The 27,461-nt window shown below is 42.3% G+C and overlaps 1 protein-coding gene across 2 annotated transcripts; it reads right to left on the bottom strand.

Annotated features, from left to right (window-relative positions):
- Positions 1 to 346: 346 nt before the first annotated feature.
- IRF8 (interferon regulatory factor 8) lies at positions 347 to 16,556 on the bottom strand. 2 transcript variants are annotated; one of them, XM_081202470.1, is made up of 9 exons: positions 16,455 to 16,556; positions 11,742 to 11,916; positions 10,137 to 10,320; positions 7,770 to 7,858; positions 5,616 to 5,730; positions 5,009 to 5,056; positions 4,209 to 4,577; positions 2,934 to 3,049; positions 347 to 1,187 (listed from the first exon to the last, which is right to left on the bottom strand). In XM_081202470.1, exons 1-9 carry the CDS (start codon positions 16,460 to 16,462, stop codon positions 1,011 to 1,013), a joined length of 1,281 nt encoding a protein of 426 aa, XP_081058596.1. In that variant the 5' UTR covers positions 16,463 to 16,556; the 3' UTR covers positions 347 to 1,010. The 2 variants fall into 2 exon arrangements, with proteins under 2 accessions (XP_081058596.1, XP_081058597.1); XM_081202471.1 differs by lacking the exon at positions 16,455 to 16,556 and adding an exon at positions 15,999 to 16,113.
- Positions 16,557 to 27,461: the final 10,905 nt, after the last annotated feature.

The following is a 27,461-nucleotide window of genomic DNA, read 5'->3' as shown; positions in this document are numbered from 1 at the left end:
CATGCTTAGCTGCCAGTGATTGAGTGCACAGAAATCAGATGACTTGACATGCACATGTGAATCAGCCCCTTTGAGTCCCTTTCTGCAAAGCTCATATAAGCCCATCTCTGCAGCTGAAGCGTCTCTCATTCACTGGGGCTTGCAGTGTGTGTGTGTGTGTGTGTGTGTGTGTGTGTGTGTGTGTGTGTATCAATTATCTATCATCTATCATCTATCATCTATCATCTATCATCTATCATCTATCATCTATCATCTATCATCTATCATCTATCATCTATCAATCAATCTATCTATCTATCTATCTATCATCTATCATCTATCTATCTATCATTTATCAATCATCTTTATCTATCATCTATCTATCTATATTGTTCACATTCCAGGTACATTGAACACACACACAGCAGCTCCATCTAGATGCCCAGTACTGAACAACACAAGGAGATATGTTTCTTGGGGACACTTCCATATTCCCCTAAATGCAGACATTTATACCAAAAGGGGGGGGGAGATACAGTGGTTGGAGCTTGCGTCACCCCTCCTCTTCAGGAAACACATTACCCAGACACCAAAACAGCCCTACAGATGTCCCTCTCTGTTCTGAGGCCAATGAATCAACATGGTGTGTGTCTTTTTGGGATCAAAGCTGCTGAATCACAACCTCACTTTTTTCCTTTCAAAAACCAAGCCATCCAGCAATACCCCAGTACTGGTTTTAAAGCTACTTTGGATGTATGTTATAGTGCTGAGAAGCCCAAAGGAATGTTTAATTGTTTCCTTTTTTATGTCAAATTCCATATGGGGAAACAAGATGTCACAAACTCTCTCTCTCTCTCTCTCTCTCTCTCTCTCTCTCTCTCTCACACACACACACACACACACACACACACACACACACATGTATAAACCCAGAACAATGTTCCCAAAAGGAAAAATTAAATGGATGATGGTGATACAAAAATAGATCTAAATTGAATCCTTAAAAAACAAATGTTTTGCCCAGGATTCTCTCAAACAGTGATTTGCTGGTTTTCTCGGAAAATGGGTCTTTGGTGTGGTCCACAAGAATCCTGGAAATTCCTATATATCTGGTCATAATGCAGCTCCTCGCCTATCGGGTGGATCAAAGAGTTGCTGTCGTTCTTCCCAGCTTCCTCCACCAACTGACGAATATTCAGCTGCTCAATCTAAAGTTGGGAGAAGATCAGAAATCCTTATTTTGAGCAGTGGCACCTTTGAAGGATTGAATGTGCAGCAGAATGGTCCTACTCAATTGTGGCTACTATTGTTGTTGTTATTGTTGTTGTTACTATTACTATTACTATCCTGCCCTTCACCATAAGGCCCAAGGCAGCTTACAACATTAAAACACAACATGACAACAAAATATTAAAAGCAGTTTAAAACAACTCACAATTACATAAATAAGGCAGGTCCTAAAAATATACACCTCAAGTGTCAAAAACCCATGCAAAGAAGTGTGCCTTCAGCAATCGCCAGAAAGTGTATAAGGAAGGTGTGAGGTGTACGTCTGTGGGGGGTTCCACAACGTACAGGCTGCCACAGAGAATGGGTCCTCCTGGACTGCTGCCACCACCCCAATCCTCTGAGGGCAGAGAACTACCAAGAGGAACCCCTCTGCCGATCTTGGTGCTCAAGGTGGTCTGAAGGGAAGGAGGTGGTCTTTCAGGTATTTGGGGCTGGAGTCATTTAGGGCTCTGAACACTAACGAGAGCATCCTGAATTTGGCCAGGGGGAAAAACCGGCAACCAGTGGAATACTACTCTGGGTTAATATTCAGTGCTAATCCTACTCTACTCTCTTTCTTATAAATATTCTCCTTCTTACAGGATAAACAATTCTGTACACTAAGCCCTCAATTTGTGCTGGGGTTATGTTCCAGGGATTGCACCTAAAGCCAAAATCATGTATAGTCAAAACACATTGGATGCAATGGCAGGTGGGATTGCCAAAGTCTTTTTTTCTGGATGCCCACTCCCTTTTTAGTTGTTGTTTTTTTAAAAAAATGCCAAGTACAAAAAGCTGACCATGCACAAGTTAAATGTGCGTAAGTTGCAGGCTTACTGTAGTCTCTTTCTTTTTTTGTTGCAATACTTGATAGAGGAAATACTTGAAAGAGGCAGTCAAATGTGATGTTGTATCTATCTCCCTTGTCTATATGATGATGATTATGTTGAGAGAACCCTCCTTGTGAATACAAGGCTTATCCATCCTTATCCACACCCTTTCCAGGCTGCACTTAAAAGTTTTGTGTCTGATTGTGGTTTTTTCCCCAGCAGGTTTTGGTGGGTCTGGAGTGCAAAGAAAAAAGGATGCTTGGACATAGAGCTATGAAGCATAGACCATGCCTGGAAATGCTTCTTCCATAAAAGTCCTCTCTCCCCTTTTCCTGGCCTTGCTCGTCTCATGTAGACTTTTAAGCCTTAATGGCAGGGAACATGACACTTCTGTGTTCTCTGTAGACAGCAGCTTAGCGTGCCAATGCTATCAAATAAATGTTTTGGTACACCAAGCCATCTAGAGAGCAGACAGCTCTCTCTGTGAAGGGGCCTACCTCCATAAAGGGAAGGGGAGGGCCACCTCAGGTTCACTTGCCAAACTTAGGGGAACAGAATGCCTTACTGACACCAAAATCAGGCAAGCCTGAGCATAAAGCACATTTTAAAACATTTTCTCCAAAACATGAGGACTAGTATCTTGGTTGCCTGCTTTAAAAACAAACAGAAAAGAAAGTGCTGCACTTGATTGTTGATGCTACATTGTGGGTGGGAAAGGAGGAACTTCCCTGAATTTAACACTGGGAAGTCACAAGATCGTCTTGCACTATAAATGAGAGAACTCAAGTCAGAGAAGAACTCAGGGGCACAGAGATAATATAAACAACTGACACCAAGACAGACTATAATACTTGCCTCAACTAGGATCAGCTTATAGCGTAAAGGGGTAGCATCTGGAAACTCCTCCCCGAAACATAGAAGAACTTTGCTGTTTGGGAAGCGGCCTTGATTGTTGTAATACTGGTGAAATTCTAGAAGAAGAAAATGGCAAATGTTTTAATTAGAGGCAGAAGTCATTTGTCTCTGTGTCTGGGAGCCCAACTGCAGGTGGGTCTGTAACAAAATGGAGACAGAGGTACTTGGAATGCTGAACAAGGGAATATTATGTGTGCATAATGCTTCTATGACACTCAAGAATACAATTCAGTGAAGGCTATCCTTACTTTTTTCAAAAAAATAATAATCTTGGACAGCATCCAACTAAACAGTTCTGCAATGGAACTTCCCCTCTCTTTTCTCTCCCCACGTGCCCCCTAAATTTGCTCCATATGGTTGGGGAACTCCCAGAACATATTGAGAGGTGCATGGGGAGGAGAATTCTAGGAATCTCAGCTTTTCATTATTATTGTTTAAAAATGAAACAAGTTTCTAGCCCTTAAGAGTGCAAAAAAATATTTTAAGTTTGTGTGTGGCAATGCCTGCTGAAACCTCAAAAGATGGGGGTGAAGAACAGAATACCCAGGACTTAGACGAGATCTTTTTCCCCTCTTCCTCATGGAGAGAAGAGACAAAACAAATTGCAATTCCGTGCAAATTTTGTACCTACACATAACTTATGTAGGGTGCAGAATCACACCTGCATTGGGTGACCTTGGCAAAGCACATTGATCTTAGTTTCAAATTTGAGGGTGCACAATGTCCCTGGGCATAAAATTCTCAAGCACATGGGGGCAAGTGAGAAATGCACCAAGACCTCCCACAGACCTCTGAGGAGGGAGTGGGTGAATCTGTTGATTTAAGTTTCTTTCAGTTTCTAATTTTTCCAGTCTTTGGTTCAGCTTCCCAAATTTCTACATCAGTTCACAATTTTTTAAAAAACAAAAAGTCCCCGTGGAAATTCATTAGTTTATTTTCCTAAACATATATGTTTTTGCAAAGCAATTCTCCTTTACTACAATGCAGTTTTTGTAGGTTATATTTTTACGAACATATGCATTTCTATGCCCATTTTGACCCAGAATAATCGTTTCGGTACATATGAGTTGGCTGGAGAACCGAACTGCAAAAATTCGGAGAGGTGTGAATTTTGAAGAGTGGCTGCATTTCAGTTTGTGTGTTGGTTCAGAAACTGCAAATTAGGTAGGTTCGTCTTTACACACGAAATGAATCGGATTCACCCCCCATCCGTACCTCTGAGAAAGTGGTTGGTGTCAAATATCTTGACCACCTCGTCTCGGTCAAGCTTGTTAGGGCGGTCCTTGTAGATCATGGTGTTCCCGCTCCAGAAGACCCGGCCCTGGCTCAGCCTCTTGATGAAAATGCCCTGCCTGTTGGATTGCAGAAGGACACCCCTCTCCAGGTGCCCAAAGAGCTTCTTGGTGATCTGTCTCTGCCGTTCATTTGGGATCACGTCCGCCGACGGGAACCGCACGTGATCAAAGCTTTCCAAGGCATAAGGCAGCTCTCCAAGGGAGATCCGGCAACCTTCGGGGCGAGAGGTTGTCGTGTTTCCCACCAGCTTCCCGCCATAGTAGAAGCTGATCACCATCTGGGAATAGCCTGTGAAGAGATATGTGGCAATTACCCATCAAGGGGTTGTATGTGGCCAATTTATTTACTTACTTATTTATATGAAGCGTTGTTAATACTGCTCTTCAGCAAGAGAAAATAGCTCCTAAAGTGGCTCAGAAATATCTGTGGTAACACAGTACCTGTCCCCCAGTTTAAAAGATACATCATGAAAGGAAAAGAGGTCTGGAGGGAGAATGAAAACGGCAAACTCAAGCACCTAATTTCAGCTACAAAGTGATAGTGGCTCTGACAGGGACCTGTCACCATGGGCTGCTTTTACTGGGGGCAGGGAAGCAGGAGTTCTTGGTATCTTTAACTCCCCCCCCCTAAAAAAATTAGACTTGGGTTGAAAATGAAATGAAACAAGGGTTAACTGTACCAGATGTTAACTGAGGGAGGAAGCTGAAGAGTCGCCATACCTGAATGAACTGCTTCATAGCCAGTGCACCCACTCATCAGCGGCAAAGCTGTGGGTTTAAAAAAAGAAAAGAAAAGGTACATGTGTTTATTTACTTCTATAACAAGTGACATCCTGCCCTTCTGGTGTCTGCACACCACTTAGGGCAGCTAACATCTATACAAGCCAACCAAAAAATACATTATTATTTTCTAAATTACATTATAAGCAAAACAGAAACAGCAGCTAAAACAGAGGCATCGGATAAATACTTATTTGCCCACTAAAACCAGTGCCTGCCTAAACAAGATGGCTTATGTATTTATATTTATAAAAGTATTTCTGTAGTACAAAAGGCAGGACAAAAGTGGACCTTGTGAGCCCTTATGGCTAAGAGATTTATGCTTTCAGCCTGGAAGGGTAAATACCCACTGCCTATTACTGAATGATCTGAGAACCTCACTGTCCTGGCTACATTGGAACATATTTCATATAGACATGAATTTCATGTGGACACCTGAAGGGCTTATATATTTAGCTTCTGCGTCTAACTTAAGATACACATGCTGGTGTTTACTGTATCCATGATGTGAGCACCTTGACTTTCTGAGAACATAACAGTGCCTTACCAGGACTTGACTGCTGAGTCCACCAGTCGGGTATTGGTGGATTTCTTCCACTCTCCTGAAGCGGTGAAGGGCTTCGTTTAATTGTGCCAAGGTATTCATCCACTGCAGAGGGGGGCTGGAAAGTTTATGGGGGGCGGGGAGAGATAGAAGATGACCATTGAGATGGCAATGTTAACATTAGAAGTACTGTGTATGTAACCCGAAAGCAGTGATGCTCCTGAGAGTTATTCTGCTGCTTCGTATGACAAGATGTCTCCCAAGAGCCCCTCCAAAAATAAAGAGCAATATTTATAAAAACATAGGAGATACAAATACACACACACAAATTCTATGTGTGTCAGAGAGAATTTGACTTTGAGAGAGAGGTGGGGGGGACAGAGAGAGGAAAAGTGTGTGTGTGTGTGTGTGTGTGTGAGAGAGAGAGAGAGAGAGAGAGAGAGAGAGAGAGAGAGAGAGAGAGAGAGAAGAGCATGGACGTAGCCAGGATTTATGTTGGGGGGACAGACTTTATGTTAGAGGTGCAGAACCAAGCTGTTAGTTTCATTTATTTACTTGATTTAGGGGAGCAACTGCCTCCCTGCCCCCCCCCCCCGGCTTGGCTACACGTATGAAGAGAAATGGTCAGTGTGTCCAGTGCTGCTGCTTCTTATCAAGTACTCACATCTTGATAAAAGTGTCATGGATGCCAGCACAAAATGGCAGCAAAACCAGCAGTAAAAAAAAAAAGGGATGGTACCCCCAGACCACTGACTACTGTCCCCCAAAAGCACTGTGTGTTTCAAAGCACTTAACATTGTTTCAGTAATTTTTAAACCATCCCTAAGGTAGACACACACACACACAAATCAAATTGCAGCTTGACAGTTGTGAAACTGTGGTTTGTACACAATCCAAATGCCAGATGGGGGAAGGATTTCTTATCCCACAAAGCTGCATGTTTCCCTGTGCAATAAGTGGATTATCTCCAGGGCCCAATTTCCCCATTACAGCTGAATAACTGCTTTTCTGGCAGTTCTTTACTGTGAGAACATAGGAAGCAGCCTTATACTGAATCAGAGCATCTGTCCACCTAGCTCAACATTGCCTACACTGACTGGCAGCGACTCCCCAAAGTTTCCAGCCCTATCTGGGGGGTCCTGAGAGCTGAACCTGAAAGCTTCTTTACGTGCATTACAGATGCTCTGCCGCTGAGTTAAAGCCCTTCCTTACTTCTGCATCACTACATAAGCAAAGAAGAAGAAGGGCCAAACTGTGTTTTAAAGGTGGCTTCCAAATTCTGGCCTTGTTTGGAATCCATTAACCATAGTTCCAATTTCATGCTTAATAGGATGTTATAGCTACCCAATATGTGCACATTTCAATCTGCAGAGCTTGCACTTTTATAAGTGCCACATAATGTTTGATCTGCACTGGCAAGAAATCAATATTGTAATGTGGCGGCAGCTATTCCTAGGAACTCCCAGCCTCTTGATATTAGGAAAGGCCCTTTATTGTCCTACTTTCTTTGCCTGCTAAGGCTTTTTTGTTTAGGCAAGCCTACAAAGACATTTTATTTTATTATGTGTATTTGTTTTGAAAACTTCCTTTTGTCTATATTCTTATTACTTCATCCACCATGTTTTTAATGTATTTATTTGCTATTTTTTAAAAAATGAATATTTTATTAACTTATTTATGTAAACAGCTTACAGGTTTGTTTGTTTTTAATTAAACAATATATGAAGCTTTCTAAAGAAATAAAAGAAATGAAAATTTGAAATAGTACAGTAAATTTTGTTCTGGGTGGAGTGAAAGGGGATGGAATGAAGGGAATTTAACACCATCATCCCAGTCCCGCTATGGCACTACACATAAGCCCTCCTCAGCCATAGAGCCTGGACACTCAAGGGCAAAGGTGTGCATGGAATGAGCATGTGTGGAGAAGGATAGAGGAGAAATTCGATTCATTTCACATTTAAATGTGAACTCACAAAATCTGCACTTTCCAAAGCAATACATTAACTGCAGCACCGCCATCCTTTGAAATTCACACTTTTTGTAATGCCAACTAATGCATACAAAACTACATATACTGTACATGTGACCCTTCAAAAAAAAAGAAAGTCTGAAGAAATAAAGTGATATATTAGCATGTGCAAAGGGGGTGTTAATTACCTCTTTCATCAAGTCATCTATTGCAGAAGCACTGCACTCCATTTCCGTTACTTCACTCAAGCTGCACCCATTCCCCATCCCCATTTTGCCTGGGAAGAAACACAGTTTGAATACCATTACAAACTATTCTAAAAGAGTGGCAACTTTGGCATGTGGTTTAGCCCTCTGCAAGAGGGTTTTAGGTACTTCCGTAAGGGCCATCCAACTTTCCACCCCAAATAATCTGAAAACTGTTTGACGATACCCTGCGATCCAGGTTGTTTGCATGCCAAGGCCCCCATGACTCATAGTCCCCTAGTGGCTAATAAACACACAGACACAAGTATTTAGGTTTATGGGTTCCAAAAAGCCACAACTTTATTGGTTACAGATGTGAGCAGTTTGGCTTAGGCATTGGGTGAAGCCAGGCTATATCTCAACTCCCACCCATCTGCAGGGAGTCCAACTAAGGGTAAACCACCAATAGGGAGAGCCCTATGACTTACGTCAGGCATAGGCAAACTCAGCCCTCCAGATGTTTTGGGACTACAACTCCCATCATCCCTGACCACTGGTCCTGTTAGCTAGGGGTGATGAGAGTTGTAGTTCCAAAACATCTGGAGGGGCAAGTTTGCCTATGCCTGACTTACGTCAAATAGGGGCAACCCTAGGGGTCCCCACTGGGGTCATGGCATGGCCCTAGCCCACGTCCAGGCATCACGTTTTAATTTCCCACGACCACGTCCCTCTACCAGCACTGATTGGCCAGCGGGGCCACAATGGGCGACACAGCCAGATCGGCACAAGGGGGCATCGACTCCCCGTCCTCATGCCAGATCACTGCAGGGGCCCGGATGCCTGGCCACAATACTGCCCACTGAAAAAGGTGAGTGGACTTAGTAAACAGTGGACAGTTTTCCAGAAAAACTGCAAACCGTTTGCATGAGCATTAAGCCTTGCAGCCTTATGGGGGGTGATTTCTTGACAGCTCAATTCTGTATGCTTGAAAAGTCACCACACACCAAAAACCACAGATAAAAATAAAACAGAGCGAGGCTCGTGTAATACCGGACATTTCAAAGACAGACGTTCTGTGTTCTGTTACTGTAACCACAAATGCACAGCTCTGCTTTACTCCGGCAAAGGGCAAATGCAGAGAGTTGTTGCTTTGTATCCTTGACATCTGGGGCTTTGCAAACCGAGCACTGGGGTGTGGGTGCTGAGGCTGACAATAAAAGGTGCCGTAAACGCTTTCTCACAGTGCCTTTGACACTGGGATTTGATACGAATGGAGACTTCGCGGAATGCAAGACACATAGTAATGTGGTGTGGTTTTCAAAGAAAGCTGCATCAGTCAAGGGAGTGGGGGACGCCATCAGAGGAAAAAAGCACCTTGATGAATTTCTTTTACTTGTGTGTAAATCAAATCCTAATGTGCAGCAAGCTCCATCTCCCATTCTCTCAAAGAGAAGCTCCCTTGTACTTTGGGGGTACAGAACCTGCTTTGCATACAGAAGGTCACAGGTTCAATCTCTGACATCTCCAAGTAGGACTGGGAATGTAATTTCTGAAACCCTGGAGAGCCTCTGCCAATCAGTGTAGACAACACTGAGCTAGATGGACTCAGCATAAGGCAGCTTCTCCCATGTTCCTATGCATGGTTCTTGGATATTACCTAGACAGAATAACTGATGAATGACCAGCTGTCATGGCAACTGCAGGACATTACACATAAGGACTGGTGGTTAATGTGTGTTCAAGGGGGAGCAAGATCATGCACACTAGCTGCACCACATGCATGCATTCATAACTTCCAAGAGAGCCTACATGTGAACAGACTCTGCATTCAACTGGGAACCAGTAAATAGACACAGTCTGCATCCCTACATGCAAACAGTTCATGCACATGCAGCTTCTACTGCAGGTTATGGCATACATGCAAAGGGGGGCAGCAGCGGACACAATCCTATGGCGCATTCAACTCACAATCAGTCTTTTACTTCAGTTTCAAAGTGGTTTGCAACTTTTGAATTCAGGTAGATAATATTTCCGTTTGCAAATCTCTACGATGAAGATGATTAAGTAACTATAGAATCAGGAGAAGAAATTGATTTATTAGGAAATTTACATCTCCGTTTTCTTTGTAAAATAAATATAGTTTTAAAACACAAAAAATGTTTTCACACTGTATTTCCTCCCAAAATTCATTTTCTCCTGAAGAACAGCCCCTCAGTTTGTTTAAAACATATAGATATTTGGGGCTTGCTGTACAATAGATACGAAGAAACTTTGTATGTGTCTTTAAACAAATCATCTCTTGCCTGTGGTCTGAAGCAGAATCTACTGTGAGCTACACCATGAGATCCTGCTTGGTTCCATTACACTTACATTTCTGTTCTTCCTCTGGAACAATGCGGTAGACCTTATATGGCTCTGAGATGTCCAGTTGTGACCTGTCCGTCACTTCCTCAAAGTCGGGGCTCTTATTCAAGGCACAGCGTAACCTTGTCTTCCATGTGGCTGGTTCAGCTTTATCACCTTCCTTGAATTTCCCTTTGAAGACTGCCCAAGCCTAGAGGATAAGCAGGAAAGTTTCTCACAAAGAGGTACCACTGCTTTCTGAGGTTCCAAATGGAGAGGGGGAAAAATCAGACTTTCACTGAGAACAATCTCTAAGCAAGACCATCCCTGCCATTCAAGTGGCATTCAATGGGCATTCCAGTTTGTTCTTACTGATTTTTATTATTTTGAGCATTTTTTAAACTGGCTATTTCATTACAATTCAAACTGTACATTTTAATATTTGTTTTAAATAAAACAGAGTATTTTCATAGTAATGTAAAATGCCTTGGGAAAGCTATAGTTTGAAGGGAAGCGTAAAAATAATTACCTGAAATAAATGAAGCTTCAGTAAAGTGTAGTAAGAAGCTGTTTTTATTAGGTGGTTTGTAAAAGAAACTTAAGACTACAAAAACTACAGGGAATAAGCCATGGAAGGGCAACCAAAGTGACCAAGAGGCTTGGACAACTTCAAAATGATAGTTTTTAGTTCATAGTAGGGGCGGGACGTGATATTAAGTGCATAGAATTATGCATGTTTTGGAGAAAGTGTTTCCCTCTCTCATAATATTAGAACCCAGAGTCATCCATTAAGCTGAATACAGGAAGACAACAGGAAGGACTTCTTCACATATGACACAATTTGCTCCTACTAAAGGTAGTGATGGACCACCACCATGGACGGCTTTAAAGGGGGATTTGACCAACTCACGAAGGATAAAGTTATCCATGGCTACTGGCCATGATGGCTATCTAGTCCAAACCCTGAAATGCAGGAATCTCAACTAATGCATCTATGACAGGTGGCCATCTAACCTCTGCTTAAAAGCCTCCAATGAAGGAGAGCCCACCACCACCTTCTGAGGAAGCCCTTTCCACTGTCAAATAGATTTTACCATCAGAAAGTTCTCTCTGCAGTTTAGTTGGAATCTCCTGTTTGGTCTGGGTCCTACACTCTGGAGCAGGAGAAAACAAGATTGCTCCATCTTCTATGTGAAAGCCCTTTAGATATTTGAAAATGGCTATCATACCCTCAGGATTCCTTCCAACTCTACAATCCTATGAGTTCCTGTCAGAAGTACCATGTTACTGAGTAACAGTTGCTGGGAATCACAAGTGGGGAGAGTGCTGTTGTACTTGTGGGCTTCCCAGAGGCATACGGTTTGCCCTGGGAGAACAGGATGCTAGACAGAATGGGCCTATGGTCTGATCCAACTGAGCTCTTCTTATGTTCATAATATAGAGGACAAGCCCATGCGGACTTCAGATTGTGAAAATGCACCCTCAAAAAGACTTACAGAAACCTCAAGAGTTATGACTTGAAAAGTTGTTGTTCGCTTTTATAAAGGTATAGAAAGTTTCAACTACTAAGGAACTCAGGAAAATAAACAGATTTGACATTTGCAACATTGATGTAAGGCATATTCTTCATACCTTGAATATGGATGCATCCACCTCCTGGTTGTAATCCTGCTTCCCTGCGTGTTTCCATGGGATACGGAACATGGTTTTCTCATCATTCTCCCAGATCAGGCCAGAATACATCCCGCTATCAATTTGTTCAATCAGCCATTGCCTGAGCCGTCTTCCACCGTTTCGATCGCACATCCTGAATGGAAGCATTTGAATAGCTTTTATTAGGAACCTCTCCAGTCAATTAGTCAATCTAACCATGACTAACCATCTGCATCCAACATGGCCAGATGTTCAGCACACACACCCCATCCCATCCTATGCACATTTACTCAGAAGTAAGCCTGAATGATTTCAGTAGAGCTTTTCTTCAGATAACAGTGCATAGGATCACGTCCTAAAACAGTGATACAGTTGCAAGTCTGAGAACTAAGAAGGTACGAGGCTGAGGAAGTAATCAGGTTGCAAACCGGAGAATGAAAGGGAGAGTCTGGGGGCTGTAACACAATGCTAGCTTAATGTAAAGCACAAGTAATTAAAATAATGCTGGATTTGCTCATTTAAATGTTGATTCTGCCCTTCCTAGAAACTCTGAGCAGAGTGACAATATTTTAAACAGGAAAACAGTGTAAAGCAAACAATTGTAAAATTTAAGACAAAGACATTACACTCCCCCCCCCCAAAAAAAATTGTTCAGCCCAAGTTGAGTTTGGCCATACTTAGTAAACATGAGATCTAAATCCCCACTAGTTTATCAGAAGGCACCAAATTCAAGCTCTGAATAGGTCTTCAATAGAACAATGTTCATCTACAGATATCAAACAACTGATATCGACACCCATCCTTACATGTGGTATGTGGATAGGAGCATGGGAAGCTGCCTTATGCTGTGTAGCTCAGTATTGCTTGTTCAGCGCTGACTGGCAGCAGCAACAGGAGTCTTCGCCATTCCCAATCCTACCTGGAGATGCTGGGGACTGAACCTGAGACCTTCTGCATGCAAAGAAGATGCTCTGCCACTGAGCTATTTCCCCACCCCTTGGCACACAGATTCCCAAAGAGGAAACAGTGTTAATTTGCAGCAAAACAAACTAAGGCAAGGATAGTCAACATGGCACTCTCCTGATATTGTTAGGCTCCAACTCCCATTGGAGTCCCAATGGTCAGAAATTATGGGAGTTGGAGTCCAACAACATCTGAAGGCACCACATTGGCTATTCTTCAACTAACATTTTATGGGCCAACCTGGATCAGAAGAATGTCCCCTTTAATCCGGCAATATGTTTCCAAAACTAGTCAGTCCGTAAACTCAACATGCAGGACATTAAAGGAGACAGAATAATATATGTAATAAACTGCTTTGGGCCAAAAGTCAGAAACATGATGTTGCCCTTTAAGGACCAAAGGAGCTAAGCCTTCAGAAGATCTCCTATGATTTCAAAAATAGCTTAAAAGGGGCAGGGGAGCAAAATCAAGGCCATTGTGCTGCATGAAGACATTCAATTCTTTCCTCATGTCAAGTTCCTGACCTAGATTGCTCGTCCACCCAAAGAAGCCACCTGATGCCCCATGGTGGGAAACATACAGTACAGTACACACAAACAGAGAGAACCAGGGACAAAAAAGCCAGCTGCAATTTGATAAAACTCTTCATCCAAGGAAATCATAAAATCAGGGGATTTTAGAGCTAGAAGGCCCCTGAAGGTCATCAAGTCCAATCCACAGCTCAGTGTAATAATCTACAGCATTCCTGAAAGATGCCCATCCAGCCTCTGCTTAAATACCTGCAGCAAAAGAGGCAGCATTTTCCACTATTGGAAAAATCTTACCATTAGAAAATTTCTCCTAGCTGAAACCTGCTTGCCTACCATTTCCACCCATGGGATCTAGAACAGGTTTGTTCCATCTTCTGTAGTCAACTGTCAGCTCTCCCCTTAGCTTACCTCCTCCAGGTAACATGGCCAACTCTTTCAACCATCCCTCACAGGGTTTGTGGTCCAAACCCCATCACCATCCTAGTTGCCTTCCTCTGGACGTGCTCTAGCCCGGGGGGAAACTATATTGGGAACTGCAACTCCCATAATCCCTAACTACTGCCCATGCTGTTTGGGTCTGATGGGAGTTGTAGTCCTCAGTATCTGGAAGGCAGCTCATTGGCTGTCCCTGCTCTAGCATTTGACACGGCTAGACCTTAGGAACTGTTCCAAGTAGTGTGCAGTTGTTTTGTAATCAACAAGAAATTAAACCTTTTCCTTGATAAATAATTTACACAAAAATGATTTGAGACCAAATCTCCAGCTAATTTATTATCATTGGAAACAGGCCGCATACAGAGCTAAATACATACAGTGGCGTAGCGTGGGTTGTCAGCACCCGGGGCAAGGCAAGTAATTTGCGCCCCCTAACCCGTGGATTTGCGCCCCCTAACCCCCAGATGTTGCGCCTGGTGCGGCCGGCCCCCCCTGCACCCCCCACGCTATGCCACTGGATACATAGAAAGGCAGACCAGTAGAATCTGAGCACTAAAAAGAGAGGTGAAAAAGTCAAGCAATGCAAGTTCCAGTTAGCAAAGTTGTGTCACGGAGACGCCCCCAGATGACCGTCTTGTCAGAAGGGAACTCACTTAATTGTGCAATGTAATCCTATGCTTACCTATTCAGTTCAATGGGATTTACTCCCAAGTAAGTATGCATAGCATTGCAGAGTTGGAAGGGGCCGCAAGGATCATCTAGTCCAAGCCTCTGCAATGCAGGATCTTTTGCCAATGGCCCTGATATTAAGTCTTACGCTCCACCAGTTGAGCTACTCTTCCTGTAAATACACAGCATTGCAGCTGTAATCTTGAGTTATTTGCAACAGATGGGAAACACAAAGGCCGAAGGCTAGTGTCTGTAAACAAGGATTCCATTTCAAGTCATTATGTGCATTTTTTAAATGCAAGCCACTCAGAAACCCTTTAGGTAACAATTGACTAATATGTCTAATAAATCATGAATGTATCATTCTAATTATTATTAATTTTCTAGCCTTCTAGCTCTCTACTGTCTACACTAACTGGCCACAGCTATACAGGCTCTAGGGTTTCAAGCAGGGAGTCTTTCCTAGCCCTACCTGGAGATGGAAGGGGTTGAAGATGGAACCTTTTGCATGCATACTAGTACCTACTACACCACTTGTCTGAACTTGAAGGGCTCGTCTTCTGCAATTACTGCCTACTTCACATAGCCACACTTAATTGTAAACCAAGACACCACACTGAAAATTCATTTTAGAATCTGAAATTTTGAATGTTCCTTCCAGAAAAGTAGTACATATACTAAGTCAAACAAGGAGGAATTACTCTGTATGATCATTTTGCTTTTAAACCAACTAAGAAGAACTACTATAATCATTGTATTACTCATTGTACATGTTACTGGACAATCTTTTATATAGGCACATTTTGGTAGATGAAACATGTTACACTTTTTAGAATTCTTATTTGTTTATTTTTCCCCCCATTTTATACAATCCAAGGCTACTTGTGCACTCCTTTGCACACTTGCATGGAAATCAGAAGCCCATACAGTGGGTTCAACAATAGGCTTAATACAGAAAAGGGGTGTCCCAAGTTTATTTACTTGTTTTATTTAACAAGATTTATATACTGCTTCATCTGGGAAACCTCTAAGTAATTTACATAAAATAATATAAAATATTCATAAGAATATACTGATAAAATCAATAGACCTTAAAAAAATAGACATAATAATCAAAATATAGATAAAACCAACAGTTTTAAAAACATACATGATAAAATTACATGTCTGAGTAGGCTTACAAACAAGGTTTTCTAGCAGGCATCAGAAAAAGTACAGCAAAGGCGACTTCCTAATATTGATAGGAATCAAGTTATTTGTGATGTGTTTTGCATAGGGTTAGAAAGGTGTGAATCTGTTCTGAATTTCCAGTACAGAACGTGGTTTTTTTAAAACCCATGACACAATTTCTCTTAAATTCCACTCAAAACACAGTGGTACAATATAAACACACAACACAGAGAGGTGAGAGACTTACAATCCTATCCATCCTTTCTCAGAAGCAACAGCACAATGCTAAGTAAATTTACTCAGGAGTAAGTTCAATGACATTTACTGCCGGGAGAGTGGCTTCAGCCAACTGACTTTATTCTGTCCTGAGACTTCTCTCTTAATCTAGATGGCAGTCAACAAAACTCCACAAAGTTCTCATACATAGATTTATTGAAGATCAAAGGCACATGCAGAAATATGTACTCACATTCCAATAGGCTGTTCTTTGACTTGCTACCAAATAAACGTGCATTGAATTAAAGAATACATATTATTCAGAGCTAGATTATTAATATTAATAATATTAATAGCAAAACTAATAATAAGGATAATTCAATTCTAAGTTGGTAAGAATAGGAAATATGAAAAAATAAGGAAGCATGCAAAAATAAACCCGTTTCACAAGGAGGCAAATATTTATTGTGATCATTTCATTTATATCCCGCCCTTCCTCCCGAAAGAGCTCAGGGCGGCAAACGGATCCACAGTTTAAGAACAAAAATCTTCAGGTCTGGCAAGGTCTAATAGCTAAGCAAAATTTTGTGCCCCTTGTTAGTAGTCTGGAAGCCCCCAGGCTAAATTGCTATTCTCGCTTTGCAAGAAAAAAAAGTTAGCCGGCAACTCCAGCAAAAGAAAAGTACGCCTGGACACACAGAGCACTAACCTCCACATCTGTGCCGGTTGCTGATCTTTATCTACGCTAGATACCAGGTCATGGAAGATGAAACAGAAGCTCGCCCTGCCAATATATATGTATATCTATTTCTATTAGAGCCTGGAGGATATGCAGTTTCCTCCCTCCGGAGGGGGGGTGTCTCTGAGCCAATGGGAAGAAAGAAGGAGGCGAACTGGCCAATCAGGAGGGGCCAGTGCAGCGTTCCTTCTTCTCACTACATTCTTTTCCGAGAAATCGGCAGTCTCTCTCGCTCTCGCTCTCTCGGGAGTCCGTTCGAGAGTACCAGTCCAAAGTTCCATCCCCGCGTCAACATTCGACTCCCAAGTCAACGTTCCATTGTCCCCCTGTCCTTTCACTTTCTTTGCTCCGCCCGCGCGCCTCTTAATTCTGACTCCTCTAAAAATCCCCCTGCGCCCACGTGTCGAAAGTTTGGGGGCAGGCTGGATTTCCTGACAGCCTGTGCGCACTCTTTAGTTTTCCTAGTCCCGGGTTTGTTTGTTTGATTGTTCGTTTGCTGTTTGTTTTTAAAGATTTTGATAGTGGCATCCCTAGCCCCCGCCCCCGCGCTCACCTTTGTTTTTGTAGCCTTCTCGTTGATTTAAAATGATAGTATTTATAAGAAAGCTGTTGGACTGATTCGATGCATAATCTAGTTAGATTCTAGCAGCTGCTGAGCCTTGATGAAGGACTAACTTGCCAAGAGAGGCAAGGGGAGGTTTTGGCTGAGCCTTCAGGAGGTGGAGAGGGGGAATTCCCATAGGAAGGCCAAGTTTTCTTTGGAAGCTGGAGTCTGGGAAATCCCGAACATCTGATAGAAGAAGAAGAGTTTGGATTTGATATCCCACTTTATCACTACCCTAGGGAGTCTCAAAGCGGCTAACATTCTCCTTTCCCTTCTTCCTCCACAACAAACACTCTGTGAGGTGAATGGGGCTGAGAGACTTCAAAGAAGTGTGACTGGCCCAAGGTCACCCAGCAGCTGCATGTGGAGAAGCGGAGACGCGAACCTGGTTCCCCAGATTACGAGACTACCGCTCTTAACTACTACACTGCACTGGCTCCCAGGGATGGGTAGGCAAACCTGCCTGATAAGCGGGAGTTTTTATCAAACTGTGTGAGGCACACAGACACCCCCAAAAGACCCAGGGCCTGAGGTGCTACTTAAAACACATGTGCCTGCAGCCCTTGGAGGTCTGAGGCGGAGAGCTTTTCCATCACCAACTACTTGATCCCTGGAGATGCCATAACCTGTATCAGACGTCTGCAGCATGGCCTCCCCAACCACCCACACAACACTCTGTGTTACACAGATGTGAGATTCATTACTTTTTGGGTTCCTGGGCCAAAGCTTGAGTCTGTTAGAATGAGAGGTGGACTAACTACTAGGCACTATATATCCTATGGGCCCCTTCCAGCATGTCAGGATTCCAGTTATTGCTCTGCAACCCATAGTTGGAATGAGAAAGTCCCTGCCATTTAAGAACAAAGGCTAAGTCTGGTTTCTGGATCAGGCCAAAGAACCATCTAGACCAGCATCCTGTTCTCACAGTGGACAACCAAATGCCTATGGAAAGCAGCCCAATAGCAGAACTTTACAAGCTGAGTTCAGCCTGCTGTAAAATGCAGTACTGGTGAGACATCAGCCATCTTAAATTTTCCCAAAAGATCTCTTTACATTTATGCAAATTTGTGGCCTGGGCCCATGCTCCGGGTCCTCTACATTCCTATTAATGCCCTTACCTGGCTGGATCTGATCAAAGTCCACCCAGCATCCCACTTCCAACAGTTGCCAACCCGTCCATCACCAGGTGGCATGAAGGTTGTTGCTCTCCAGCAACTGGTGCTCTGAAGCCTCTGACTCTGGAGTTTTTGTATGACCATCTTGACTAATAGTCACTGATGGACCTCTTACTATGTGAATTTATATACCGTATTTTTCGCTCTATAACACGCACCAGACCATAACACGCACGTAGTTTTTAGAGGAGGAAAACAAGAAAAAAAATATTCTAAACGAAATAGTGGATATATGATTTTTGTGGTTCATGCTGTGGCCACAGACATGTGATCTGACAGTGAGTTTGGAGTAGCCCAATGCAAAAATCCTGAGGATCCATGCTTTGTAACCACGGAGGAGGGAAGGAAGGGGAATATAAAATAATAATGGAAGATAACATCATAGAAGCCCCAGATGAAATAGAAAAAAGGTTCGTTCAGTTTTTTGAAAAGTTGTATGAAAGAGGAACTGAAGATAGATTAGAAATTGAAAGATATTTGGAGCAGGAAAGAGGAAAATATATATCGGAAGAGGACAGAACACGATTAAATAAGGAAATCACTGTAAATGAAGTGAAGGAAGCTATCAATAGGATGAAAAATGGAAAGGCCCCTGGGCCAGATGGTTTGCCCTCAAAATACTATAAAACACTAGAGGAACTCCTTGCTCCAGTGCTTAGAGATGTTATTAATAACATCCTCCAGGGAGGGAAAATTCCCGGCTCCTGGAAGGAGGCATTCATAACCTTAGTTCCAAAATCAGAAACTGAGAAAACTGATATAAAAAATTACAGGCCAATCTCTTTGCTTAATAACGACTATAAGATCTTTGCCGATATAATGGCAAGTAGACTCAAGAAGCTATTAATGAAATACATCCATAAAGACCAAGCGGGATTCTTCCCTAACCGACATCTGAAAGATAATGTGCGCCATATATTAAACATCATTGAATATTTAGATACAAGGATAGACATCCCAGCCGCACTAATCTTTATAGACGCCGAGAAGGCGTTTGATAATGTCTCCTGGGAATTCTTATCACTATGTTTGGAAAAGGCAGGTATAGAAGGCCCCTACCTGAGAGGAATTAGAGCAATTTACTCGGAACAACAAGCTATGTTGATTATAAACAACAGCCTAACTAAATCATTTAAGATTGGGAAAGGTACAAGGCAGGGCTGCCCCTTATCCCCCCTGCTCTTTATAATGGTCTTGGAAGTGATTGCAAATAGAATAAGAGACGCAGTGGGTGTGAAGGGGATAAGAATTGGTAAGAAAGAATTTAAGTTAAAGGCATATGCTGACGACCTAGTCCTTTCCCTGGAAGAACCAGTGGACAGTGCATGTAAAGTGATAGAATTATTAGAGGAATTCGGCAGACTGTCAGGATTTAGATTAAATAGGAAGAAAACAAAAATTTTAACAAAAAATGTGGCTATTGAGGATAAAATTCAATTGGAACAAAGGACCGGTATAAAAATTGTGAATAAGGTAAAATATTTGGGAATCTGGCTATCTCCAAAAAATATAAATTTGGTAGAAGAAAATTATGATAAGATATGGCAGGAAATAAAAAAAGATCTGGACATCTGGCAGAGGCTGAAGCTCTCATGGACGGGGAGGATGGCGGCGATTAAAATGTGCATCCTCCCAAGGTTATTATTCCTGTTCCAGAATATCCCGATAATTAAAGGCACCACCCGTTTCAGGAATTGGCAAAGAACTTTGACTAAGTTCATTTGGCAGGGGAAGAGAGCCAGGATAAAGCTTAAATACCTGACAGATGCAAGAGAGAGGGGCGGATTTGCGGTACCGAATATAAGGTTATATTATGAGGCAGCTTGTTTAAGCTGGTTAAAGGAATGGGCCACCCTTAGAAACACTGATCTATTGGACCTGGAGGGCTTTGATATTAGGTTCGGGTGGCATGCCTACCTGTGGCAGGGGAAAGGTGAGATTCACAGAGGGTTTTCTAGTCACATAATTAGAGGTTCACTATTGGAGGTGTGGAATAGATATAAAAAATTGATTGAAAAAGGGACCCCCTGGTGGCTCTCTCCAGTGGATATTGTCAAAATAAAAAAACCAAATATGATGGGAGAAAGATGGACCTACGAGGATCTCCTAATTAAGACAGAAGAAGGTTGGAAGGTGAAGCCTTATGACGAGTTGAAAGATAAGATAAAAGAATGGTTTCAATTCCATCAGATCAATGCACTGTGGAGTGAGCACAAGAAACAGGGGATGAGTGATAAAAAATCAAGATTTCAGATAGAAATCTTAGAGAGTAATGAGAAACACCTCTCTAAATTATATAAACAACTATTGGAATGGGATACAAGAGAGGATTTGGTGAAGGGCGTGATGGTGAAATGGGATAGAGACCTTGGATATAATATCGATTATAATAAATGGCAGATACTATGGAGGAAGGGTATAAAATTTACAGCGTGTGCAACTCTCCGAGAGAACCTAGAGAAAATGATGTACCGCTGGTATCTGACCCCAGCTAAGCTAGGAAAGATGTATAAGACTGTTGATAATAGTTGTTGGAGATGCAAAGAGAAGACTGGGACCTTTTTCCACATTTGGTGGACCTGTGAGATAGTGAAGGAATTCTGGGGAAAGATCTTTGATGAACTGAAAAAAATTTTAAAATATAATTTCCCCAAGATACCTGAGTTGTTTCTTTTAGGTATGATTGGTGAGGAAATAAAAAAACCAGATCAAACCTTTTTCCAATATGCGACAGCTGCGGCGAGAATCCTAATTGCACAAAAATGGAAATCCCCTGATATGCCTACGATCGGAGAGTGGCAAGTGAAATTATATCAATACATAGAATTAGCGAGATTAACACAGAAATTAAGGCAAAATAACACTACGAAACTTAAAGATGAATGGAAGAAATTTTTAATTTATGTTGAGAATAATATGGGTATCAGTAATACAACAGCAGAAGTTAATTAATACCGTCGATGTTAAATACTAGTGTAAGTTCTACTGCAAATGTTATGTGTTGACTGTGTAATCCTGGACCAAGTTGAACGGAAGTCTGTCTTTTTACTGTTCTATTTTATCTGTTTTCTTCGTTTTTCTTTTCTTTTTTATTCTTCTTCGGAGTGTCTTCTTCTTTGTAATTTATCTTTTGCTTATTGTTTTTTCACCTTTTATTGATACGTACATATGTATCTGAAGTTGATATGTAACGTGAAGCTTTTTTCTAATAAAATAATAAAGTAAAAAAAATTATTAAAAAAAAAAAAAAAAGAATGAGAGGTGGACTAACTACTAGGCACTATATATCCTATGGGCCCCTTCCAGCATGTCAGGATTCCAGTTATTGCTCTGCAACCCATAGTTGGAATGAGAAAGTCCCTGCCATTTAAGAACAAAGGCTAAGTCTGGTTTCTGGATCAGGCCAAAGAACCATCTAGACCAGCATCCTGTTCTCACAGTGGACAACCAAATGCCTATGGAAAGCAGCCCAATAGCAGAACTTTACAAGCTGAGTTCAGCCTGCTGTAAAATGCAGTACTGGTGAGACATCAGCCATCTTAAATTTTCCCAAAAGATCTCTTTACATTTATGCAAATTTGTGGCCTGGGCCCATGCTCCGGGTCCTCTACATTCCTATTAATGCCCTTACCTGGCTGGATCTGATCAAAGTCCACCCAGCATCCCACTTCCAACAGTTGCCAACCCGTCCATCACCAGGTGGCATGAAGGTTGTTGCTCTCCAGCAACTGGTGCTCTGAAGCCTCTGACTCTGGAGTTTTTGTATGACCATCTTGACTAATAGTCACTGATGGACCTCTTACTATGTGAATTTATATACCGTATTTTTCGCTCTATAACACGCACCAGACCATAACACGCACGTAGTTTTTAGAGGAGGAAAACAAGAAAAAAAATATTCTAAACGAAATAGTGGATATATGATTTTTGTGGTTCATGCTGTGGCCACAGACATGTGATCTGACAGTGAGTTTGGAGTAGCCCAATGCAAAAATCCTGAGGATCCATGCTTTGTAACCACGGAGGAGGGAAGGAAGGGGAACCATGAATCCTCTGCTCACGACTGCAGCAGATCCCCCCCATCACCCGCAGGCATTCGCTCCATAACACGCACAGACATTTCCCCTTACTTTCTAGGAGGAAAAAAGTGAGTGTTATGGTGCAAAAAATACGGTAATATGACTTCTGAAGGCATATAGGAGAAAATAAACTTGACAATGCCAAGGGAAGGACAGTAGTTCAGTGGTAGAACACAGGCTTTCCATGCAGAAGGTTCCAGGTTCAATCCCCAGCGTCTCTAGGCTGGACTGGGAATGTCTCCGGCCTGAAGCTCTAGACATCCACTGCCAGTCAGTGTGGACAAAACTGAGCTCAACAAACCAATGGTCTGCCTCAGTATAAGGCTGCTTTCTATGTGCTTAGTGCAGGAGTTGACATTTGTAACACTAATGAAATGCCTCACCATCTGTTGAGTAACAGGATATCTAATAATAGGGCCACCTTTATATTCAGAGGCACAGGAGTATCTTCATAAGGATCTGAGAAAGCTCATCCATGTGCAGTGTCTTGACTCTTTAATCATCATTACTTAATCCATTGTCAGGCTCGCTCTTTTCATGTGTATGGTGACACCTACTGTCTGCAACCAGATAAGAGGGTTATTCCAAACTATGTTGCTGGGGAAAACAAATCTTCACAAGGAAGTGGAAGTTAGTCCAAGTCATCGTGGCTTCAGCAAAACTCTCTCCTTATTTCCTGGAAGTTGATTCATCACAACATGTTTTCCTCCCACTTCCTGGAAACCAAAAGGCTGGGTTACTGTGATTACTGACACGGCAATGATTATAAAGTCCTAATGGCAGGGGTAAGTAATGTGGTCCCCTGTAGCTGTTATTGGACTGTATCTCCCATCAGACCAAGCCAACATGGTCAGTGGCCAGAGATCATGGGAGCTGGAGTCTAACAACATTTTGAGATCCAACAGTTCCACATTCTTGTCTTGCTGATTTCCGTAGAGACTGTCCAAATAAATGTTTTTAGGATCATGACCTTAGAAAGATTGTTATTACAACCTTGGAGCAGACAGCATTTTGCATTGTTTTGTAACAGGAAAGCTGTTGTTACACCATGCCCATGTTCTTTGACTTTCCATGGAAAAGAGGAACACACTCAGATTTTATTTTTGATTTATTCAAATGTTATAGGAATTCTAAGGTATTGTGTGTGTGTGTGTGTGTGTGTGTGTGTGTGTGTGTGTGTGTAGTACAAGGCAAACACATACATAAGTATATAAACCACGTGTCTGAAATAGCACAGGAGAACAATCCTGAAGCCATTTTGACCCTCCCAAATTGACCTCAAATATTTCTCTGCAAGGAGGAAGGAAATAGGAAGTCTTTGGACTGTAGGGGCTCACACCTCCCTGAATATACAGTTTGGCAAGTATCTGTTAAGCTGAGCACACTATCTACATGAGTAAGAGATTCAGGAACTAAGTACAGTGGTACCTCGGGTTAAGAACTTAATTCATTCTGGAGGTCCATTCTTAACTGGAAACCCTTCTTAACCTGAGGTACCACTTTACCTAATGGGGCCTCCGGCGCTACTGCCACGCGATTTCTGTTCTTATCCTGAAGCAAAGTTCTTAACCCAAGGTACTTTTTCTGGGTTAGCGGCATCTGTAACCTGAAGCGTCTGTAACCTGAAGCGTCTGTAACCCAAGGTACCACTGTATTTACTGCCTCAAAAGAATGGCCAGGCCTCCCAGAAAAGGCAATCAGATAAGGCATTATCAGGTATTCTGGCAGACAGAAGAGAAGCAACACACTCAAATTTCTGCTGGGGACCACCTCTTTCTGCGATGTATGTATGATGTTTTGGGTGGTGGTCTTGAGCTACAGGGTAGGCAATTTCAAAAATCTATATAAGAGCTTGCACAGCAATGTTCTGGGTTCCTCTCTTCCCTCCCTGCATGGGGGGAGTGGGAGACCCTGTTGCAACAGTTTAATAAAGATCATGCTTACTAGCTGCTTTGCTTCTCAATATTCTCTGGTTGGCCTCTGTTATTTTTTCCTACCGATAGAGAACCCACATAAGGACTCTATATGGGCTCTTGTTGTTGTTGTTGTTGTTTAGTCATTTAGTCGTGCCCACTCTTCATGACACCATGGACCAGAGCACTCCAGGCACTCCTGTCTTCTACTGCCTCCTGCAATTTGGTCAAACTCATGTTGGTAGCTTCGAGAACACGGGCTCTTAGATACCCCATAAGGGAAAGGGAGCAGTATTTTTTCTTATAACAAAAGAAACTTATATTGCATCTGTTTAGTTTTCACCTCTGACTTTCCAGTTTGGGGATTTACCATCAAAAGACCAAATATGAACTGTGTGAAAAGTACACCTAACGCAGACTGAGCAACCTTGCAGATGTTTTGAACTACAACTCCCATCAGCCCTAGCCAGAATAGCATCAGGTTGTAGGTTGATGGGAGCAGTAGTTCAGACCATCTAGTGGGCATCATGTTGGCAAAATCTGAGGTGGATTTTAAATCTTAATTTAAAATGTTCCTGTTTGACCAGGGCATCCTTATACAGCCTCTATCACTCGGTATCACCTATTGTAAATGTAATCTCTGCTTATCACATATCTATTATAACTTCCTATTCCTACCAAAATCAGCCTCTCTTCTCTTTCTAATGCACATGTTTCACTGGTGGCTTCCTGCGCCATTTACAGAGCAACCAGACACACTGTCTGGGCTTTTGCCTAACTTCCTCCCCAAGCCACTTTGATTAACAGCAGAATTTGCAATTGCTTCGCAAATTGGCTCCGGCCGGTCACTCTCTCGGGGAGTGAAGGTTACTGGCAGTGTCTTCCAGCAGCTGTTGTTTATTTATTTATTTTGCTTCATTTTGCTGCCATTTTTAAAGGCCAAGGAGATGCAGGCCAAGGAATAATGCAAAGAGCATGTAGTTCTACTCCTCCACCACTAAATAAGTGAATGTAAAGCTGGATTTAACAGTATTCCTCCCAGCATATATGCATTATGCTATAACCTTGGAAGGACGCAGGTGGCGCTGTGGGTAAAAGCCTCAGCGTCTAGGGCTTGCCGATCGAAAGGTCGGCGGTTCGAATCCCCGCGGCGGGGTGCGCTCCCGCTGCTCGGTCCCAGCGCCTGCCAACCTAGCAGTTCGAAAGCACCCCTGGGTGCAAGTAGATAAATAGGTACCACTTACCAGCGGGAAGGTAAACGGCGTTCCGTGTGCTGCGCTGGCTCGCCAGATGCAGCTTTGTCACGCTGGCCACGTGACCCGGAAGTGTCTGCGGACAGCGCTGGCCCACGGCCTATAGAGTGAGATGGGCGCACAAACCCCAGAGTCTGTCAAGACTGGCCCGTTCGGGCAGGGGTACCTTTACCTTTACCTTTATAACCTTGGAAAGTGGGAGCTTTCACAGGAGCTGAGACTGAATAACCTTAATGCTAATTTGGGGGGAAACCCTGGATTAATCTCAACCTCTTCAGACTTTGCCATTTTAATAATTGGTGCTCCCAAGTGAAACTGGTAAGGATCTCCTCCTGTCTTAGCATTAAAAGTTAGTCAGTACTGAACCAAAGGTCAGTTGTAAAAATTACACCAGGGAATAATAAAAGTAATAAGTTATGAAACATTTGTTCAACTGATAATTTGTAGCTTTCAGCACACAAAGCATAAGATAGAAGATGGGATTTCCTATGTGACTTGACTTCTGCTGGTAGAAACGTTTACCAGGAATAGACTTTTAATTATCTAACGAAACAGAATCAAGCTTTGTGCCTGGCACAAATGCATAGAAAGTAAGGTTGACCTGGGTAATATTTTACATGAGTCGATCACTCATATTTCATTGCATGCCACTTAAAAACTACAGTGGTACCTCAGGTTACATACGCTTCAGGTTACATATGCTTCAGGTTACATACTCCGCTAACCCAGAAATAGTGCTTCAGGTTAACAACTTCACTTCAGGTTGAGAACAGAAATCGTGCTCCGGCGGCGCGGCAGCAGCAGGTGGCCCCATTAGCTAAAGTGGTGCTTCAGGTTAAGAACAGTTTCAGGTTAAGTACAGACCTCTGGAATGAATTAAGTACTTAACTCGAGGTACCACTTTACAGTGTTAAGCAGTATGGAAATTGTTGGAATAAATAACAAATAAACTGAGGTTTTCATTTAAGTGATATAAAAACCATTTTAGGGACAAGGGGAAAACGCCAATATTATTTCCCCAACCTTTGAATCTGAAATAAACTTGAATCATAAATAATATGATTTCCCCATTCTTGGGACCACCTGGGAAACTCAACAAACCTACTGTACATGGAATTGCATGTGAAGAGTGTAGCTGGCTATTTAATGGGACACAGCAGTGGCCAGCCTGAGGAATCTCCATCCACATCCCATAAGAAAACAAGCCTAGGGTGATGTCATCAGCAACCCTTCTCTGCATGAGACTTCTCTAGGAGAGCTGAGATTTTGCCTGGGCACTGGGTGAGAGTCAAGGTGAGTGGGTGGCATTCCAGGTGACAGCCAGGAGGCTGAGAGAGAGGATATGTCCAAATGTGAAAGAACTGATATCAGTTCATATTTATCAGTAATTTTGTATTAATATAACTTTTCATAGGATAACTGTATATTTTTGTAATATGGAACTCTTAATCTCAGTGTCGTGGGTTTGAGCCCCACATTTGATGAAAGATTCCTACATTGCAAGGGGTTGGACTAAATGATCCTTGTGACCCCTTCCAACTCTACAATTCTGATTCTATAACTTGCTGTATACCACTTAGAGATATTTTAAATATATTAAGCAGTATGGAAATCGCAAAGAAAGAAAGAAAGAAAGAAAGAGAGAGAGAGAGAGAGAGAGAGAGAGAGAAAGAAAGAAAGAAAGAAAGAAAGAAAGAAAGAAAGAAAGAAAGAAAGAATTGTTTCTAGTGCATTTTATATTTATTGGTATTTAGGAATATGGCTTTCAGCAACAAAATATACAACAGCTAACAGCTCCTGCAAGATTCAAGCATGTCCTGGAAATTTAGTTCTGTGCAATTAAAGCCCTGTTGGATTAAAGCCCTCTTGCCGCCCTAGTGCAACAAATCCACTTAAAAAAAGAAAACGAAACTGATTTTTTTGCTGTTAGGAAAGTGATGGGAAATGCTTTGA

This window comes from Podarcis bocagei (genome assembly GCF_964188305.1).
Source record: "Podarcis bocagei genome assembly, chromosome: 7".
In the NCBI taxonomy this organism is placed as follows: Eukaryota; Metazoa; Chordata; class Lepidosauria; order Squamata; family Lacertidae; genus Podarcis; species Podarcis bocagei.
The sequence above is the reverse complement of the archived record's forward strand: the minus strand, read 5'-3'. Positions and strand labels throughout refer to the sequence as shown.